This window comes from Brachypodium distachyon, chromosome 4 (assembly GCF_000005505.3).
Source record: "Brachypodium distachyon strain Bd21 chromosome 4, Brachypodium_distachyon_v3.0, whole genome shotgun sequence".
In the NCBI taxonomy this organism is placed as follows: domain Eukaryota; kingdom Viridiplantae; phylum Streptophyta; class Magnoliopsida; order Poales; family Poaceae; genus Brachypodium; species Brachypodium distachyon.
In genome coordinates this window covers 13,596,717-13,616,215 of record NC_016134.3, presented here as the reverse complement: position 1 = coordinate 13,616,215, position 19,499 = coordinate 13,596,717, and the positions used below count along the sequence as shown (strand labels likewise).

Sequence of the window (19,499 nt, the reverse complement as noted above, 5' to 3'; positions counted from 1 at the left end):
TAATGAAAACATGGTCTCACATTCTAATGGAAGTGTTTTTGTTCTTAGATGATCAACATTTGACTAAATTTAGATATAATAATAATGAAAACATGGTCTCACATTCTAATTATGGAAGTTTTTTTGTTCTCAGATGATCAACACTTTCTAGGACAGTTGTCTAAAGCAAAGCCCAAAACACACACCGTTTATCTTGAGTTGCATAACCACTTCTAGAGAGTTTTAGAAAACATTGCAATCAAGTCCATATTATTATTCTTTATCAATCTAAATCATCGAAGGGACATCAGGGACTGATGACCATTCTGGCATGGACAACATCATTGATCCTGTCAATGGCACGACAGAGAGGGTTTCCATGTTGTCGATGGTTTATGAAATAATACGGAAACAAGAACAACTAATAGCAAGTCCGGGTCGATGTTCCCATCAGGAAGAATAGCGAACCCAGAAGGCAGGAGTGGAAAGAGGCATGACTGCCACCATGCATAACATCCAACATGTGTTTTGTTTCTTAGCGTGAAGTGCAGATGAAACTACATTTGGAATTTTGTGTTATAATTTATGAATTTCTGGACAATACGTATTATCGTTACATTGCCATTATGTGGTCTGTTTGGACCGTATGATTCTGGTGGGTGTGCACTGATTAGGAGGCCCAATCTATTTAAGGTTCTCAGATTAAGGGCCCAACCTATTTTCCTCTCATATCGTTGGGTTCTTTCTCTTATTTCCTCTCCCTCCACTTCTTTTATTTTATCAAAAAGAACAAGTCATCATTTTTTTCATCAGTATAAAGTAATTTTTACTCGAGGCTTGTTTTACTTTTATGCATAACAGTTTGCGAAGGAGTCCACTTTTTAGTATTTTCTAAAGACCTTTATGCAATTCGACTCCAAACTTGCCGATCCTTTTTTCTTTGAAAGCTGCTTGCCGTTCCTTTTATTTATACTGTGACTAGTGAGGGGGCGCACGCGTGCACGTCCTTATACAATTTAAATATGTCTTTTTATTTTTATTTCTCTTTCAATTTTTAGTATCTTTTTTTATAGGACACTCAAATAGATGTCATGGTCTATCTGTATAAACCTGCGCGTCCAATATATGATCCATGTACATTGCATCAGATAAAATCCACGGACACGATAAATTATAATTAATTGAAAAAAATATTACAATTCAACCCAATTTAAAGCGATATTTAAAGACAACAGACAACTACTCGGCAAAATTATTACAAGTATAATGCTCATTCGTAATGGACTCAGCCTTTAAATGTTCAACAACTCGTAGAATGAAAAAATTGGCTATTTCAGAATATCGATCTTTGTTTAGCTTCTTATAGCGCCAGTTGTCATGTTTGGTGGCAGAGACATCAAGTGATATTCTTGATAATCATGAATAAAACATTCAAATATTCTATTGGCAATCAACATGAAATAGCTCGCATGGGTCGAGAACTGCAAGTAAATAGTGTTACCTTTTTGGCTGAAATGTCTGATCTCTACAAATGTTACTGGGCGATGGCTTACGGAAAATGGTATATATCTCCGAATTAGGTTGGCAATATATATAAGCTAGCATCATGGCGAACATTGACTCCATCGCTCTGTCCTCCTAGAGATATAGATGAGAATTGAAATTTGGTGGGCATGAACAGATCGGCTTTGCTGTACTGTTGGTAAAACTTGGAAGAGAGGTCAATGCATGTGAGAAAAATTATGTGGAAAATGAAAACTATATAATGTACATGTAATATTTTCCAGAATATTGGCATGACCAAATGGAGTTGTAAACTTCAGCAAGAATGAATCATGGTGACACGAAATCCATACTCAATGTCAACAAATAAAGATTTGGCATCAAAGCACAGTAGGACCTTGCTGTCAACAATGAGCTCATCCAATGGCTTCAATAGCATAACCAATGGCCTCTTCACTGCACCCCACAACCTAGTTGTGCAAGAACATTTTGTTCAAAGAAGCATGAAACCAGAACAAAACTGCACATCAGTTACATGAGCATTTAATCAGATAGCCAATAAAAAGATACCACCAATCTAAAGAAAAACTTATAAGAGTGAGGTTTACAGTTATTGGCAGATATGGATAATGAATTAGAGCCTGCACTCTACCATTCTTCTCGACCATTGTGCAAACTTTGGATAGTGCCGAGAGAAGGAATCACCTGAAATTATCTCATGGAGATTACACAAAAAAAATCCTTACGACATATTCTTTTTATTTTAGAATAAGATAGTGTAAATGTGTAATACTCTTACCGTTTGTAGAACATCATAGTTACATACATTAAATTATTATTAGATCAATGCAAATGATATAGCCAACACTGGCATGCTCTAAAAATGTGGACAATACTAAGATCAGTCTTCCACAAGATTTGACAATGAAGTGAAGATGTAGATATAAATAATAACCAATAAAATCGTCCAATATTACAAATCAGTTCATCATTCATCCATTACTCATCAACTGCTATCATGTATCAACTGCTAGAGTGCTACCGCTAGTTATATGAGATATCACACAGAAATTAAGTCATATGTCTCTGCTACTGACCCGTACGCGAACCGCATAAAAATCAAGATAAAACGATGGCAGCTCACTCCCAAGGGGCTCCGGCAGCGGCTCGATTTGCGTCCACGGCAACTCCGGCTGCCGCAACAGGACGGGACGGTGGAGGAGCCCTTGCGGCCAAAATAAAATCAAGAGCTCCAACCCCAAAATCAAATCAAGAGCTCCAAGAACAATTCGGTGCTCCAGAAGGCCGGACTCACCGTGAGGATGAGATGGAATCGAGGACCGGGGATCGCAGCGTCGGCGGGTGTCGAGCGGAGCGCCCGGTCACGTGCCTCCTGTGAGGATGAGACGGCAGCATCTCGCAAGCGGCGGCGGGGTCGCGACCTGAAAGATCGAGTTTGTCAAAGAGGGGGGGTGAATGTGACCAGTTTAATACTTTCTTAAAAATGAAGACTGAAGACTGAGGACAGTCACAGTACTTCAACAACAGGAATTACACTTATCAATTTTAGAGTTGCAGCGGAAAAAAGAAAGATGAACAAGTTTATAGCAGCAACAATGAAGACATAACACAAAGAATCAGTTATACTTCAACAGAGAGTAAAATTTGAGGAACGAAATCACCAGGACTGAAGACACATGGATTTGTTTTCCGAAGTTCAGATTGTTGGCACAATCCTACGTCTCCGTTGAGAGGGCTGAGTCACACAAGACACGCGGACACACAAGTCCACCCAATCCTCCTGAGTTAAGACCAATGTCTCGCCCAGTTACTCGTGGTAGATCTTGAGGTGATCTCCGAACCTTCACAGACTGGTTGATGGCAAATCACAATCTTCGATTGCTCTTCAACACTGACTCCTAGCCGTCTAGGTGATGCCAATCACCAAGAGTAACAAACTTCAAGTGCTCGGCTAGAGAGGGGATCCCATTCTTCACGCCCAGTTCAGCTCTAAGGGTTTTATCAGGTGTTCTTTAAAACAACTTACTGGGGTTCACCACCGAACTCCTTCGGTGTGGGTCGTCTTATATAGCCTTGGCCACGGTTGATCTAGCCGTTGTGACCCGTTGGATAAAGTGATCCCTGAGACTCCAGCTCACACTTATCACTTTGTCTCACAACAGTTAGATTAGGTGGTCAAGCACGAAACGACAGATTTTCAAACACATTTGAAATCAGAGTGAAGACTTCACGCGGAAGTTTCTGTGAAGTCTGAAATGTTTTATTATTCACTCCGACGAAAAACACTCACACAGAAAATGGTTTTCGCCTAAGCTGAACATGAAGAATAGGTTTCACCTGAACCAGCTCCACACTTCAAACCCCCCTTAATAGTACGGCGTTCCTATACTCAAGTGAAGAAAACAACTACGGAAAGACCTATGAAGAATGCTACGCTTCATGTTCTTCACCGTTCTTCACTGAGTTCTTCATACTTCAAGCCAGTACCTGTACTTCAATTTTTAGGGGTCATCGATGCTGGTCAAATCAACTCTTCTGAGGAACTAAAACCTAAAACATTCCGTGTAGCTCATTAGTTCCTCAACCATGTTGTCATCATTCATCAAAACCCATACAGGGGTAAGGTTTCCCTTTCACGACCGGCTTGCCTGCTCTCGTGCAGGGGGATCGGCGGCGGCGGTTCCTGGTCGCGTGGGGGGATTGGCTGCTGCGGATCGCAGGTGGAGATCGGCGGCTACGGTGGGCGAGCGGGCGAGGCAGAGGAGGCGGCGGCAGCAGGGGAAGGGAAGGAGGAAGGGAGTGGGGCGGGCGAGGTGGGCTGTCTGGCGGGGAAGAGGCGGGCTGCAGGGGGAGGAGGCGGCGGCGGCCGCAGGGGAAGGGAAGGAGGAGGCGGCGGCGTTGGAGGCTGGCTGGGTGAGGAGAAAAGAAAGTGAAAACGGTTCGGGGCTGAAAGATTCTCCTGCGGGTGGAATTTCAGCATAAACAGGTAATCACTAAACGCACACGGTTAGCAAATAATCCATGTTTTGTTAGCCTGATTGCGGGGTTATTAGTTCTCCGTGTACGTTTAATTGGGTGGACGTTGGGATGAATATGTTGGTGCCTTTATAAGTAGTATAGATGAAATTTGCAGATTTCTATCGTTGTATGCTATATAAATATACAAATGACCTTTGGTCGCCAGAACTTTGAGATGCCTGAAACGAACTGAGAGCATATGCTCTCTCTATATTCTTCTTGGGACACTACCACTGCCAGACCCTGATCAAAATGCAGGCATGACACAGGACCAATTCGTCGATGGCGTCCACTAATCCACATAATTTATCACCTGACTCTGTGGTTATTTATTTTATTTACACACGGGCAACACAACCCAACACAAATTCACAATTTCGTATCGCGCCACAACGCATGAATGGAGCAATGTAGATACAATCATACAAACAAGACGAACTGCGCAAAACACTGAAGATTTATTGCAAGGCCACTCCAGAGTACCTCTGAAGATTGAAGAGCACCCGCATCACTGCATGCCATCGTCCGAAGCCACCGGGCACCGGTCGCAAAGGGTCGGCTGGCTTAGAAGCTCCGGTTGAGCATGTCGCCGCCACCGCAGCCACCTCCGCAGCCAGAGCCACAGCCGCCGGAGTTGGCCTCGCTGGCCTTGGTGCTCGCGTTGAACATTATGCGGTTGCACCCACCACCGCAGCCGGAGCCACAACCTGAACCACAGCCGGCGAACTTGGCATGGCCAGTCTTCAAGCCTTCAATGATCATGCCGCCGCCACAACCGCCACCGCAACCCCCACCGCAGCCGGAACCACAGCCACTGAACTTGGCGTGACCTGCCTTGGAGCCTTCCATGTTCATGCCACCTCCACAGCCGCCGCCACAACCACCACCACAGCCGCCTGACTTGGTGTGGCCAGCCATGGATCCTTCCATGATTATACCGCCACCACAGCCGCCACCGCAGCCAGAGCCGCAGCCGCTAGACTTGGTGTGACCTGCCTTGGAGCCTTCCATGATCATGCCACCTCCACAGCCGCCGCCACAACCGCCGCCAAAGCCGCCTGACTTACTGTGGCCAGTATTAGAGCCTTCCATGATTATACCACCACCACAACCGCCACCGCAGCCAGAACCACAGCCGCTAGACTTGGCGTGGCCTGCCTTGGAGCCTTCCATGATCATGCCACCTCCACAGTCGCCGCCACAGCCGCCTGACTTTGTGGGGCCAGTATTAGAGCCTTCCATGATTATACCATCACCACAACCGCCACCGCAGCCAGAGCCACATCCCGAACCACAGCCACTGGACTTGGCATGCCCTGCCTTGGAGCCTTCCATGATCATACCACCTCCACAACCGCCGCCACATCCCGAGCCACAGCCGCCTGACTTGGCATGGTTAGTCTTGGAGTCTTCCATGATCACACCACCTCCACAACTGCCACCACAACCGCCACCGCAGCCGCCTGACTTAGTGTGGCCGGTCTTGGAGCCTTCCATGATCATGCCGCCACCACAACCGCCACCGCAGCCTGAGCCACAACCTGAACCGCAGCCACTGGAATTGGCATGGCCAGTCTCAGAGCCTTCAATGATCATGCTGCTGCAACTGCCACCACACCCAGAACCACAGCTGCCAGACTTGGCAATGCCGGCCCCGGAGCCTTCGATGACCATACTGCCACAACCGGAACCACATCCACCACCTGACTTGTTATTTCCCTCCTTGGAGCTGTCAATGATCACGGTTCCACCACAGGAACCGCCGCACCCAGATTCACACCCCGCAGACTCAGCAAGGCCATTCCGGTCACTTGCAATGACCGTACCACAGGGACCACAGCTCGCATGACCGTTCTTGGAGCTCACATTGACCATGGAGCCAGCACAGCCTGGTCCACAACCACCACGTTTAGAATCAGCGACCTTGCCGCTTGCAGTGACAACGCTCTCACAGCTAGCATGATCAGCCTTGTCAACTGCCATGATCATGTCACCACCACAGGCTGGGCCACATCGTGCTGGAGCGGCAGTGGCTCCTACTACTCCAACTGCCACAGTTTCAGAGACCATGGCAGTGTCAGGATCCGACATCGCAAAATTCTTAACCATGGTACTTCTGATGAGCTTCTTGCCGTCTTTGGTAATGACATTTAGGAACAAGAATGATATTGCAATCCAGGGAAGCAGAAACCAATCCTCATCCACCTAAGATTAAAAAAGAATACCATTAGTATATTTCAGACGCAAGGAAATTAATTTTGACTGTTTAGAACTGAGTTCCGTACCGTGATAAATTCTGATTCAATGTCCAGTAGTGCGACTGCTTTGCCATAGGGGTGTTCAGCAGAGAACTTCACAGCAGTAACTGCTGCAGTATCTTCAGCATGCTGACTGCAGCATTTGAGCTCATACGCTAGTCTCCTTCCCATGTATAATTTGATCTGGTTTGTTTAAAGTAGTAACAGAGTTTTAAGTATTCTAAATGCATAAGCTTTTTTATGTACATATAAGTAAATATTATCGCTATATTTTTTTAACAAACATCGTGTCTCTATGAATCGAGCTGTAGACTGCAATTATCCTTACCAGTTTATTGTTAACACCTTTCAGCTCGAGTATGCAGCCATCCTGGCTCGGTCTGGGGTCACTTGTGATTGATAAGCTGGAATTATTTAAATACCATTTATTTTTCTTGAACTCTGCAAGCTGAAATGTGTTTTTTGATGACTTTGTTCCTCCAACCAATTCCTGAAAGAGAACCATGCCATTCTTTGCCTTGTGTTCCCTGAGAAAAAGGACGGGTAAACTCATGTTCATAAGCACTTGATATTTCTTTTTACATTGGACAAAGAACTTCCTGGTGTCCACTGAAAATATTATGCCTGTTTTGAAGGAATATCATAAATACTAACACAGAAATTGAACACCAGATCCTGTTGGAAATACTAATTTTCTGTTTTCAAATGAAATAAATAACCATACTATATGTTATTAGCAATTAATTGACAAATGTATCATATAGCACCTTTTTCTAATTTACAGTTTAAAATGAATAGGTAAACAATGTACCATGTACTATCCTTTTTCTTGTTTCTTTTTTGTTTCTAAAGAAAAGTGTCAATGTATCATGTACTCCCTCCGTCCCAAATTAAGTGACTCAAATTTGTCCAAATATGCATGTATCTATACCTAAAAAGCGTCTAGAGACATGTAATAATTTGGCACTTATATGCGACGGAGGGAGTAGTACTTACTAATCAGCATAACAATGCATTTCTTGATTTGATCTACTGTTTTCCACATACGTTTTACTATGAAGTCACATAATCGACTCATACTACTAGGAATTGTTTTTACCTTATCTGAACACGTACAAGTTCAGTACCACAGTCATACATGAAGTGAGTCCAACAGCTCATCTTTTGATCCTTGATGGAAGATGGCAATAGACAGGTCTTCGGAGAGAAAGGCTTCACATTGATCATACTAAGCACCTGAGGAGCCCGACTTGGGACAGTACAAGATGCAGCGACACGGATGCTGATGTAAGGGGAACCGCCAGGTCCACAATGAGGTTTCAGTTCAAACCACCTCTCAAAGGAGAGCTTAGAATCAGGCCGTGTAAGCTCTTGAAGAGAGATAGAAACCTTCCCTAACAGTTCTGATTTTTTCGAGGATGATGCCCCAGCAGAGGCCTGATCTACCATTACTGTCAGAATGAGTTCGCCAGTAGGTTCGCACTGGAAACCAGCTCCAACACTCTTCCCTGTTTTTGTAGAAATATCTAACCTGCCACCATCGCTGATAAACATGTCTGGTTGAGTCTTGGTGAACCATACATACACACTTTTCTCTGGAATTGCAGATGGTAGATTCTTGATGTCCACAATTTGTAAATATAACTGTGAAGGAAGGAAAATTGTAAATGTTTAGAGTCTAGACTCAGTACAAGTCTCTCGGGAGAAGTGCTCACTTGAGATACTAGATAACATATCAATCGTGTTTTAAAAAACAATAGTACTTTATACTTCCACATTTTGGGATATATTATTAGATCAGAAATATCTTTCAAACTAAATGATTGCACGTTTGCAGCTTCAGGAACAAAAAGATGTAAAAAGAACATACCTCGACAACTGTTGTTTCAACAATAGCTAGATGCTTCTCCACTTTACTGACACCAGAACCATTATCATCCTCACTACCAAATACCTGAGGAATGGATGTCACAGAAGATGGCAACTTTCCACGGTACATAGCACCAACCTTCCAATATCTCAGACCAAAGATATTCTCGAACTGTTCAGTGGTTCCCGAAAATCCAGTGTCGAGCTTCTTCCCTTCAGCTCGATCATCGTCAGTGTCATCATGCTCCAGAACTCTTCCAAGGAGATTTAGCATGTCATTGCAGTATGTAACAGGATGTAGTTGGTGAGTATGCCACATGAGATCCACATCATACGTAGGTACTCGGAACAGATTTATTCCTTTCTCCTGATTCACCTTGATCAAATACAAAAATCCTTTGTACCGAGCTAAAGCTTCTTGAAGAAAATGGAGATCATGCATGCTCGGTGTTCCGACCTGCCAGAAACAAAGCAACTCTCTGGCTTTCAGTTTCTTGCATATGTACTGATTACCAGTGACAAAATTCTTCAATTATCACCAACATTTGTTAGGCTAATTAAATCAGGCAGCAATTTGCTTCAGCGCACAATAATGTGAAATTTCAATTGGAATAGCTAAGTTGTAGATTAGAAGTTCAATCATGGGTACTCCATCACAATGGCTCTTCTTGTATGCAGTACATAAGCAAAGATTAGTAGTGTGTAACTACCTGGTAGAAGAAAGAAGACTGTCTCTTAACAGCTGAGACCAAATTATAGGAAATGCCCCCTGCAGCTCCATCGCTCAAATAAACAGTATCGTCAGAAGGACTTGTGTACTCCAACTCAAAGGGCTCCCTAGGATAGAACCCAGCCCAAACTTTCTCAGCCTGATCCTTTGACTTAACTTGAATGGAGGACTCAACATATTTATTGTCCAATATTCTGCCATATAATCTCTTGCAGTCCTTTATGTATTGAGCCTGAAAGTAATAATTCTCAGCACAGCATCAACAGAAGCAGTTCACTTTCAAAAAAAGAAAAGAAAGAAAAACAGTTCAAGATGCTTTTCTTATTGACATTTCCAGCCATGTTCGCTATATGTTTTATGTCAGGTGCAAATAGTTCTAGAATGTGGTGTTCACAGCAGTACAATCACATACGATGGGTATTAGGTAATCCTGAATGACACATGATCATCTGTAAATTATGATGCGTACTGGATTAAGCCGATGGCAGTGCCATATCCACTCGCAATCAAGAGGAACAATCAAAGGCCCATCTACAACAGCAGCCTCAGTGTGCTTGGCAAGAAGGGGAAGCCAGCAAGCTTTGTACCTAGCACAACAACAGAACCAATACGTCAAGTGTATAGAACACACACAGAAATTAACATGGTTTATTTCAGCATCCTAATGCGATAAGCAGCCCTGCTGTCATGTCGAAATTTTCAGATAATACAAGAACTCTAGCACCACTTTTAACTGAAAACAAGTCAGAAACTGGTTTAAGAAACTACTCCCTCTGTTCCTACATTTAGCCTACCAAAACGTCTTGCATTTAGGAACAGAGGGAGCACAGCCCATGCCATCCGTCGAAACTGGAAAAAATCCGAACATACAGAAATTCAACTCATATCAAGGTATTTTACTAGTAATTTTTACCATACGATTTGACATCAGGGTCTATGTCTGTTTTTCTTCGCAAGCAGGTGTGTCAGTGTCAGGAAACATGGTTGTCAGTGATTCTTAAATGTTGATTGGGCAAGAGTTCTGTCCACAATTGTCCTGAAATTCAGCAAGTGTTCATGGAAGAAACCGAGCACCGATTCCTTAGAATTTTCCATCCCAACAAAAAAATAACATGATGGCGTGAGAAACGACTCACCAAAACACCATGGGGAAGAACGACAGAAATTTAATTTCCACACGCAAAAACGCCTCCCGTGTCGCTGAAAAGCCAAATGAGAGACGTCGACGGGTACGGCGAGGAATTACCTGCGTATGGCCCTGTGGAGCAGCGGGCCCTCGTAGAGCCACCGGCGGCGGTCCACGGCGGCGAGGAACTCCAGCTGCCGCAGCGCCGCCGGGACGAGCTCCTCGCCGACCCCGACGCCGATCCCCTGCGCCGCCGCCCACCGCGCCTCCTGCTCTGCGTCCATCTTCTCCCCTCACCCTTCCCACCAGTACACACTGGCTGACAGACGGACTGACTGGCACCTCTCCTCTGATGATCCTCTCCCGCCTCCTGCTCGCAATTTATGCGATCCGCGAGGCGGAGAAAGGGGATTGATTAAATAAATTATCCGCCAAACTGGAAATGTAGCATCGATCCTATCCGCGGCAGCGACGGGATGAGATCAGACGCAGTTGAGGTTTCGGTTTCGCGGGGATGGTTGTTCAGTTCAACTGGAAGGGCCGGTGTACTCTGCGCACACACTTGGGACACCTTTTGTCCTTTTCTCAACTGTTTTCGCGACGCTTGCAAGCAAATGCAAGTGCTTTGTACGGAGTAGTACAGTACTACTACTAATGGTACTACACACCACTATCTGCAGCAGTACAGAAGTAGTACGAAGTACTACTGATTTATGAATAGTCCACTTGGTTCTGGTTTACATATATGCGTTATCTTGCTGCTCCACGTTAAGGAGCTTCTGCAGTCCGTGAAGTACTAATGATGGTAATTATTAAGGAAAAAAAGAGAAGAGAATAAGCCACACTGTGCAGAAATAAACCAATCATGCTACCTGAATGATTGCTCTTGCTTGCTTGCAAGCTTAGAAAACTAGTGCAACTGGATTATTCAATAATGGATGTGTGAATCATGCCGTTTCAATTTCTGGGCATCTCAACTGCTTGACCAGGCTCAATGCACGCACGCACGCATCTGACGTCTCTCCTTGGGCAACCCGGCCTGCAGTACAATAGTACAAGCTGCTATGTGTAGTACAGAGGATCAGCAGCAGTACGCACACGACAGACAGCAGCTTCCTTCCAGGCTTACAGCCAAGTCTTGACTCGATCGATCCCCTGAAGAACGGCCTAAAATCGGATGGCCATCAGCAAAGTTCTGGACAGATAATCATACTGTCATGGTGATTTCTGCATGCACAAAGTCTTCAGCTCAAGCGAATTTCCCAAGAAGGCGAACAAGGTCGGTGATCAAGATGGTACAAGTCTCCTGGGTTCTCTGTAGCCACAAGGTTTCCTCGACGAACCAACTAGGAGGCCTGATATGTTCCAACATTTTCCTGGCCTGGCCCCAACACCTCCTGGTTGGCTTCCTCAAGATCATCATGGACTAATTAACCCATATGTTGACACAGGTGGTATTGGTTACCTCTTTTCTCCTCTGAACACGAGTATACGTCAACATATCGAGTCGTACACGGTTGTGGCCATCTCGACAAGCAGAGTCGTCAGTTGGTGTAGCTATCTCTCCATATTTCAGGGTTAGCTTGATATTGCCTGAGATCCATGTTAAGCTAGCTCGGTTCGATCAGATTTCCATCAACCACCGCATGCAACGACCTTAACTCAAACCTTGCCGCTTGCAGTGATCCACCGTGTGGTCACAGATAGCACGATCAGCCTTGTCACTTGCCATGATCATGTCACCATCACAGGGTGGGCCACAAGTGTCGCATCGTGCCGGACCAGCAGTGGCTCCTACTGCTCAACCTGCCCCAGTTTCCGACACCATGTTAGCGTCAGGATCAGACGTCGCACCATTCTCAACCATGGTACCTCTGATGAGCTTCTCGCCGTCTTTGCCAGTGGCATTCAGGAACAAGAATGATATTATAATCCAAGGAAGCAGAAACCAATCCTCATCCACCTGATTAAGAAGAATGCCATGAGCATATTTGAGATGCAAGGAAATTAATTTTGACTACTTTAGAACTGATCAATGTACCGTGATAAATTCTGATTCAGTGTCAAGTAGTGCGACTGCTTTGCCATAGGGGTGTTCAGTACAAAACTTCACAGCAGTAACTGTTGCAGTATCCTCAGCATGCTGACTGCAGCATTTGCGTTCATATGCTAGTCTCCTTCCCCCGTATAGTTTGATCTGGTTTTGTACAAAAGAGTATCAGAGTATGCTAAATGCGTAAACCTAATTCTCAATATATTTATTAACGAACATGCTGTCATACAAAATGAGCTGTAGACTGCAGTTGTCCTTACCAGTTTGTTATCACCTTTGAGTTCGAGTATGCAGCCATCCTGGCTCGGTCTGAGATCATTGTTGATGGATAAGTTGGAGTTAATAAAATACCATTTATTTTCCTTCAATTCTGCAAGCCGAAAAGTGTTTTTCGATGACTTTGTTACTCCAACCAATTCCTGAATGAGAGCCTTATCCTTCTTTGTTTTGTGGTCCCTGAGGTAAAGGTAACTTCATATTATTACACCAGAAGCAATTGATACATTTTAAACATGGGAAAAAAAAACTTCTGGGTGTGTACTGGAATAAATTTAGATCTGTTCTGACAAAATAGCTAAATCAAGCCACTAAAATTTAATACTAGTTCCTCTTACAAATATCGATTTGCAGTAAAAGAAAAGGTTACCAATGTGTAGTTCAAATGAAAAAGTAACCATACAGTTTGTTATCAGTACTTGAGTAATCAATATATTTTGTTTCTGAAAAAAAGTAACATTAAGTATCATGTAGTACTCACTGATCAGCATAGAAATACATTTCTTGACTCAAAGTAGTTTTTTTCGCATATATGTTACTGTGCAAGCACATAATCGATTCATACCACTAGTGTAAAAAATCACCTTATTTGAAGACGAACAAGTTCAGTACCACAGTCATACACAAAACGAGTCCACCAGCTCGTCTTTTGATCCTTGCAGGATGGTGGCAATAAACATGTCTTGAAAGAGAAAGGCTTCACACTGATCATGCTAAGCACCTGCGGAGCACGGCTAGGAACAGTACAAGATACAGCAACGCGGAGACTGATGGGAGGAGAACCGGCATGCCCACCATGAGGTTCCAGCTCAAACCACTTCTCAAAGGATAGCTTAGAATCAAGCCGAGTAAGATCTTGAAGAGAGATCAAAACCTTCCCTAATGGTTTTGGTTTCTTCAATGCCGCCGCCGCAAGATAAGCTTGATCAACCATTACTGTCAGAATGAGCTCACCAGTAGGTTCGCATTGGAAACCAGCTCCGATACTCTTCCCTGTGTTCGTTGAAATATCTAACCTGCCACCGTCACTAATAAACGCATCTGGTTGACTCTTGGTGAACCATACATACACACTTTTCTCTGGAATTGCAGATGGCAGTTTCTTGATATCCACAATTTGCAAGTATAACTGCAAAGAATGGAAATGTTTTAGTCGATAAACTCAGTAGAAGCCTCTTTGCAGAAAAAGTGTTTCAGATATTAATTACCATAGTAATTGTTTTTGAGAATCCTTACTAGTAAAACGTTACACTTTTCGGTTATATTGTACTTGTGTAGCTGTTGCTTCAGGAACAGTAAGATGAAAAGAGGGAATAATACCTCCAGAACTGTTGTTTCAAGAATAGTAAGATGCTTCTCTGCTTTAGTTACACCAAAACCATTTGCATCCTCACAACTAAATATCTGAGGAAGGGATGTGACAGGAGATGCCAAGCTTCCACGGTACATAGCGCCAACCTTCCAGTATCTCACACCAAAGCTATTCTCGAACTGTTCAGTGGTCCCCGAAAATCCAGTGTCGAGTTTCTTTCCTACAGCTCGATCATCATCAGTGTCATCATGCTCCAGAACTCTCCCAAGAAGATTCAGCATGTCATTGCAGTAGGTAACTGGATGCAGTTGGTGAGTGTGCCACATGAGATCCACATCGTAGGTTGGTACTCGGAAGAGGTTCGTTCCTTTCTCCTGATTTACCTTGATCAAATATAAAAACCCTTTGTATCGAGCTAAAGCTTCTTCAAGAAAACGGGGATCATGCATGCTTGGTGTCCCAACCTGACAAAAATGAAGCAATTCTCTGACTTTCCGTACAGATATTCATTTCTTGCATATGTATGGATCACTAACGACAAAGTTCTTTAATTATCACAAACATTTTCTAGGGTATTAAATCAAGCAGCAATCCACTTCGGCACACAATAATATGAAATTTGAATGGGAATTGCTAAGTTTTGGATTAATCGTTCAACCATGGGTACTCTATCACAGTGATTCATCTTATATGTCGCACACTAGAGCAAAGATTAACAGTATAAGTACCTGGTAGAAGAAAGAAGACTGTCTCTTAACAGCTGAGACCAAATTATATGAAATGTCGCTTGCAGCTCCATCGCTCGCATAAACGGTATCGTCAGGAGGACTTGTGTACTCCAACTCAAAGGGCTCCCTAGGATAGAACCCAGCCCAAACTTTCTCAGACTGATCCTTGGACTTTACTTGAATGGAGGACTCGACATTCCTATTGTCTAATATTATGCCATATAATCTTTTGCAGTCGTTTATGTATTGAACCTGAAAGAAATAATTCTCAGCACAACATCACCAGAAACAGTACGAGATGCTTTTCGTAGACATTTCCAACCATGTTCACTATTGTTTTTAGAACAGAAAATGCAGATACTTCTCTAGGATGGAGGATCCAGAATGAACAATCATTGTAAATTGAGTTGCATACCGGATTAAGACGATGGCAGTGCCATATCCATTCGCAGTCAAGAGGGACGACCAAAGGCCCATCTACAACAGCAGCCTCAAGGTGCTTGGCAAGAAGAGGAAGCCAGCAAGCCTTGTACCTAGTACAACAACATAAGCACTCAGTTTATCACTAAAGCGACTTGAAATGCAATGCCCAGTTAATGTCAAAATTTCTATAAGACCAGAGTTAACTGAAAGCACAAGCCAGAATTCAGTTCCAGAAAATGGTGCCAATACCATTCCTCGAAACTCAAAATCTAAACATCCACATATTCAACTGTTCCTCAACTCATAACCAAGGTTTCTAACCAGTGGTTTTTTACTTTTACCATATGATTTCACATCAGGGTCTATTTATTTTTCTCGAGCATGTGAGTGTCAGGAAACATGGGGAACATTCTGAAACAGTGATTAGGCAGGAGTTCTGCCCTGAAAATTCACCCCAAGAGTTCAACGAAATCCGGTACCAATTCCTCACAATTTCCCATCCCAACACGCCGCAGGGAAGCAGAGTTGCAAAAAGGAAAAAAACACACGCAATCCCCTCGGAGATGGCGACGATACCTGCGTATGGCCCTGTGGAGCAGCGGGCCCTCGTAGAGCCACCGGCGGCGGTCGACGGCCGCGAGGAACCCCAGCTGCCGCAGCGCCGCCGGGACGAGCTCCTCGCCGACGCCGATCCCCTGCGCCGCCGCCCACCGCGCCTCCTGCTCCCCGTCCATCTTCTCCACCCCACTCCTGCGATTCCGATCAGGCCACGCCAAGCAGGGAACAATCGCGAGACGGCGATCACGAGCGGGTTCAGATTATAATCGGAGCCCTTCACGAAGAGGGTCGCCTCGCCGGTGGGCTTTGTTTGGTTGACCGTTGACCTCGACTACTCTAGGTTTCGTGCCACGCGGCTTTGACCTCCAGACGGATTGGGTTAAGGCGTGAAGTTGCGTGTAATACAGAGCTCAAGATGTTGGATCGTGTACATGTCGACAGCAACTTCCTTCCTTGTTGCCATGCCATTGCCATCTTGACATCTTCCCCGAAGAACGTTGGACTTGGATCTTTCTCAAATTTTGAGCGAAATTTTGATGGATTTGGGCAATTTTTTGAGTGGATATTTTTTTTCTTCCAGAAAACACAAAAACTTTGTGTATCGATCCATTGATAAGAAAAGAGAGCCATCTATATAACCCACAAAGGATGGCACACGAAATATAACCGACACTTCCAATTCAAACTTGGCCAGGTCAAGAAGGAACACGATATGGGGCCGAGGGGGGGAGGGGGGTGTGGGTGGTTTGCACGCAGCTGTATTAATTGGTGTTCTTATTTCTTTTCTGTTACCAGTATTTCGGTTTCCCCTCCTTGCTTCATTTTTAGATACAACTTTGACCATAGTTTGACTAATAAAAAAACAAGCATGTACAGTGGCAGGTGCAAGGTGTGCACTTGTTCAGAGCCACCAAAAATTAGGAGCCTCCATATTTAATTCTACTACTGATTAGCTATACTTATTAACATTAAATTTTAAGGCTCATTAAATAGAAAAAGAAAAAGGCCCATGAGAAGAGGGGCAAAGGGCAAATATCTTTCTCTTGTACGCATTCATCATATGAGACCTGTCATGATTATTCAATTTCATTTTAAAAAATACTAAAATGATGATGCTTTTCGGTAGAACATGAGCAACTTATTGCTTCGTCACAACTTTACTATTTTAGCATGAAGATTTGATATTGTTCTAAGGAGTATTGTAAAATATAATGTGTCTAGTAATATAGTGAACCGAAAGTATAGTTTGGTTATGCAAAGTTTTTGAATCTTAAGGCCACATTTTACGTTTCGGACCAGGGTCTCAAAATCCTATATACGGCCCTGATAAAAAAACAAAGGAAACTCTGCAGCATGAATGCACACATCTAGCCTAAAATTTATTGCATAGTTTATGTTTATTACAGAACACCGAAGATATTAGGCTTATACGTGACCAGGGACAACAAAATGGGTTATTGCAGACTTGCAGTTGCAGCACACGTTCGATCTTCAGATAAACGTGCAGGCACAAAGTGAGTACGTCGATTCAAATCCAGTTACGCTAGCAGCTGGTAGCCAGGCCGAGATGCGAGCTTGATAAAGGAAAAAAATATAATTTTTTGCATGAACTGGAACGATTTACATGTAATCACGAACATAGAGAAAAATCAATTCCTGAATTTCCAGAACCATGCAAGCAAAGTTCACTATTATGACGGCGCGACGGGTCCACCGGTTAGCAGTCAGTCTTGCTGCTCGCCGGAGCGGACGATGAAGAGGACTGCGAGCCCGCCGACGAGCGCCGTCACGACCAGCGCCAGTGCCGGCGCCGGCGTTGCCACGCCGAAGTTCTGCAACAACGACAACAACAAACAACGATGAGAGACGAGCGTCAGTCATGGAGGGAGCGCCTAGGAATCGAGCCGAAGGATACCTCGACGAGGCCCTTGCCGGTGGACACCTCGGAGACGACGGCCGTGGCGAAGCTCATCATGGCGAGCCGCCCAGCCCACACGTCCACGGCGCTGCCTCCCTTGCTGCTCTGCTCGCACCGCACCGACAGCGCACGCGCGGCGGCCCTGCTGGACCTGGAGGAGCCGCTGACGACGCGTGCAAGGCAACGGGAGCCGACGGAGAGCCGCTGGCGAGGGGAGGCCGCGTGGGCGGCGGCGGCGGCTAGCGGAGAGGAGCGGAGCGCGGAGGAGAACGCCATGGGTTGAGATGGGATGGGATGGAGATAGTAGCCAGTAGGAGATGATGGATGGATCGAACCGGAGAAGGGAAGGAGGAGATAGCCGAAGTGCCGAAGTGGGTGGCCGGTAGTTGCCCGTTTGGAAGGAGCTCTATCTGTCCACGGAAAATTCATCTCCTGTCCTCTGGTTGTCGTGGACGATTATTCTTTCTTGTATGGGCTTAATGTCAAGAAGAAAATATTGTATGGGTGGGCTTTGGGCCGATGATTCGATCTGCAGAGCTGCTTTCATTTCATTAAGAGAGAAAAACAATTTCCAAGGCGAAACCAAAGAAAAAAATACAGACATCGCAATCATGCTGCCTTCCTCAAGACCTTCAACAGCGGAAATGCAAAGCTACAAAACGTTCTGTTGTGCTGATTACTCAACTGCTTAAGCCTTCCAACGGGACCAAAAAGATTGACATCTGGAACCAGGGGACATCCTTGGCCCACTACCTTGTGCACAGGCGCTGCCGGGATCACCTTCACAGGCGACTTGTGTTTCAGCACTGATCTCCAAACTGGGAAACAACTTGTCCGTGCATATTCGATTCCCCATCCTCTAGGCGTTCCCTTGTTCCTCGCAACCTTCTCTGCTTTAGAATAATGCGGGCAAGGAATTCCTAGGGCTGCCTTGATTGCAAAAGTATCCCCACCTTGTTCAGAGAACACATGGTCGTAGTGGGAGAGGTCTCCGATGTCAACGTCTTCTCCGGCAGGTCCACCAAACCCGTTATCTTGAAGAATCGATGAGACACGGCGAGTCACCTCGTCTCGCGGCAGCTGCACGTCGTCGGGCACCTCTGGATGTGTGTTCGGATATATGTGTCAAGAGCTTCACCGGCGCGGGAAACTGCATGGACAAGCAGTAACGCGGCATGAGCGAGCTTTTTCTGCGCCGTCATCAGCTGCCTGTTTTCCTTTCCTCTTTGACCTCTGTCCAAGCTAACAATGCGGTCCGGAACACGTTTATGAGAACATAAAATCCATCTTGCTTGTTTTTGCAGTTTCTGTTGCAGGATAACCCGCGACAGATCTGCTTTTGAGTCGCCAGGAGCAAAACCGCGCTCTCGACAAGTCTCCCTTCCTTCATGTAATTCCATAGCTCGTCGATGAGATTATCCGTGCGTTCCCCGAGCAATCTTGTCGTGTCCAAGAAGATTCTCAATTCAGGCAGGAAGAGAAGATGAATCAGCTTGCAGACATAGTTGGCATCCGCCTTGTCATTCTCCACATCCTCCTGGCTAAGAAATGCGCTGTGCTCCAGATACTTATGCAGGCAAGTGTTCTCGACCACGACGTGGAGCGGGAGCAGGCCTTCGATGACCTCAGCCCCGGCGGTGCGCACGTTCGCCGACGCCTTATACCGGAAGAGCAGCCTGATCATGTCCACAGAGAACATCGCAGCAGCTTCATGGAGAGGGAAATAC

General features: G+C 44.9%; 3 protein-coding genes across 3 annotated transcripts; all 3 read right to left on the bottom strand.

Moving 5' to 3' along the window:
* Positions 1 to 4,697: 4,697 nt before the first annotated feature.
* LOC100841152 (glycine-rich domain-containing protein 1) lies at positions 4,698 to 11,035 on the bottom strand. The gene is made up of 8 exons (XM_010239230.3): positions 10,625 to 11,035; positions 9,848 to 9,965; positions 9,359 to 9,610; positions 8,650 to 9,105; positions 7,879 to 8,423; positions 7,108 to 7,306; positions 6,807 to 6,962; positions 4,698 to 6,726 (listed from the first exon to the last, which is right to left on the bottom strand). The coding sequence occupies exons 1-8, from the start codon at positions 10,786 to 10,788 to the stop codon at positions 5,086 to 5,088; spliced, it is 3,531 nt and encodes a 1,176-aa protein (XP_010237532.1). The 5' UTR covers positions 10,789 to 11,035; the 3' UTR covers positions 4,698 to 5,085.
* Positions 11,036 to 11,220: 185 nt separating this feature from the next.
* On the bottom strand, positions 11,221 to 18,241 carry LOC100829133 (glycine-rich domain-containing protein 2). The gene is made up of 9 exons (XM_014902702.2): positions 17,770 to 18,241; positions 15,873 to 17,686; positions 15,289 to 15,406; positions 14,874 to 15,125; positions 14,154 to 14,609; positions 13,418 to 13,962; positions 12,818 to 13,013; positions 12,546 to 12,701; positions 11,221 to 12,467 (listed from the first exon to the last, which is right to left on the bottom strand). Exons 2-9 carry the CDS (start codon positions 16,028 to 16,030, stop codon positions 12,306 to 12,308), a joined length of 2,043 nt encoding a protein of 680 aa, XP_014758188.1. The 5' UTR covers positions 16,031 to 17,686; positions 17,770 to 18,241; the 3' UTR covers positions 11,221 to 12,305.
* Positions 17,579 to 18,048, bottom strand: LOC100840846 (stress enhanced protein 1, chloroplastic). The gene is made up of 2 exons (XM_003575788.3): positions 17,770 to 18,048; positions 17,579 to 17,686 (listed from the first exon to the last, which is right to left on the bottom strand). Exons 1-2 carry the CDS (start codon positions 18,046 to 18,048, stop codon positions 17,579 to 17,581), a joined length of 387 nt encoding a protein of 128 aa, XP_003575836.3.
* Positions 18,242 to 19,499: the final 1,258 nt, after the last annotated feature.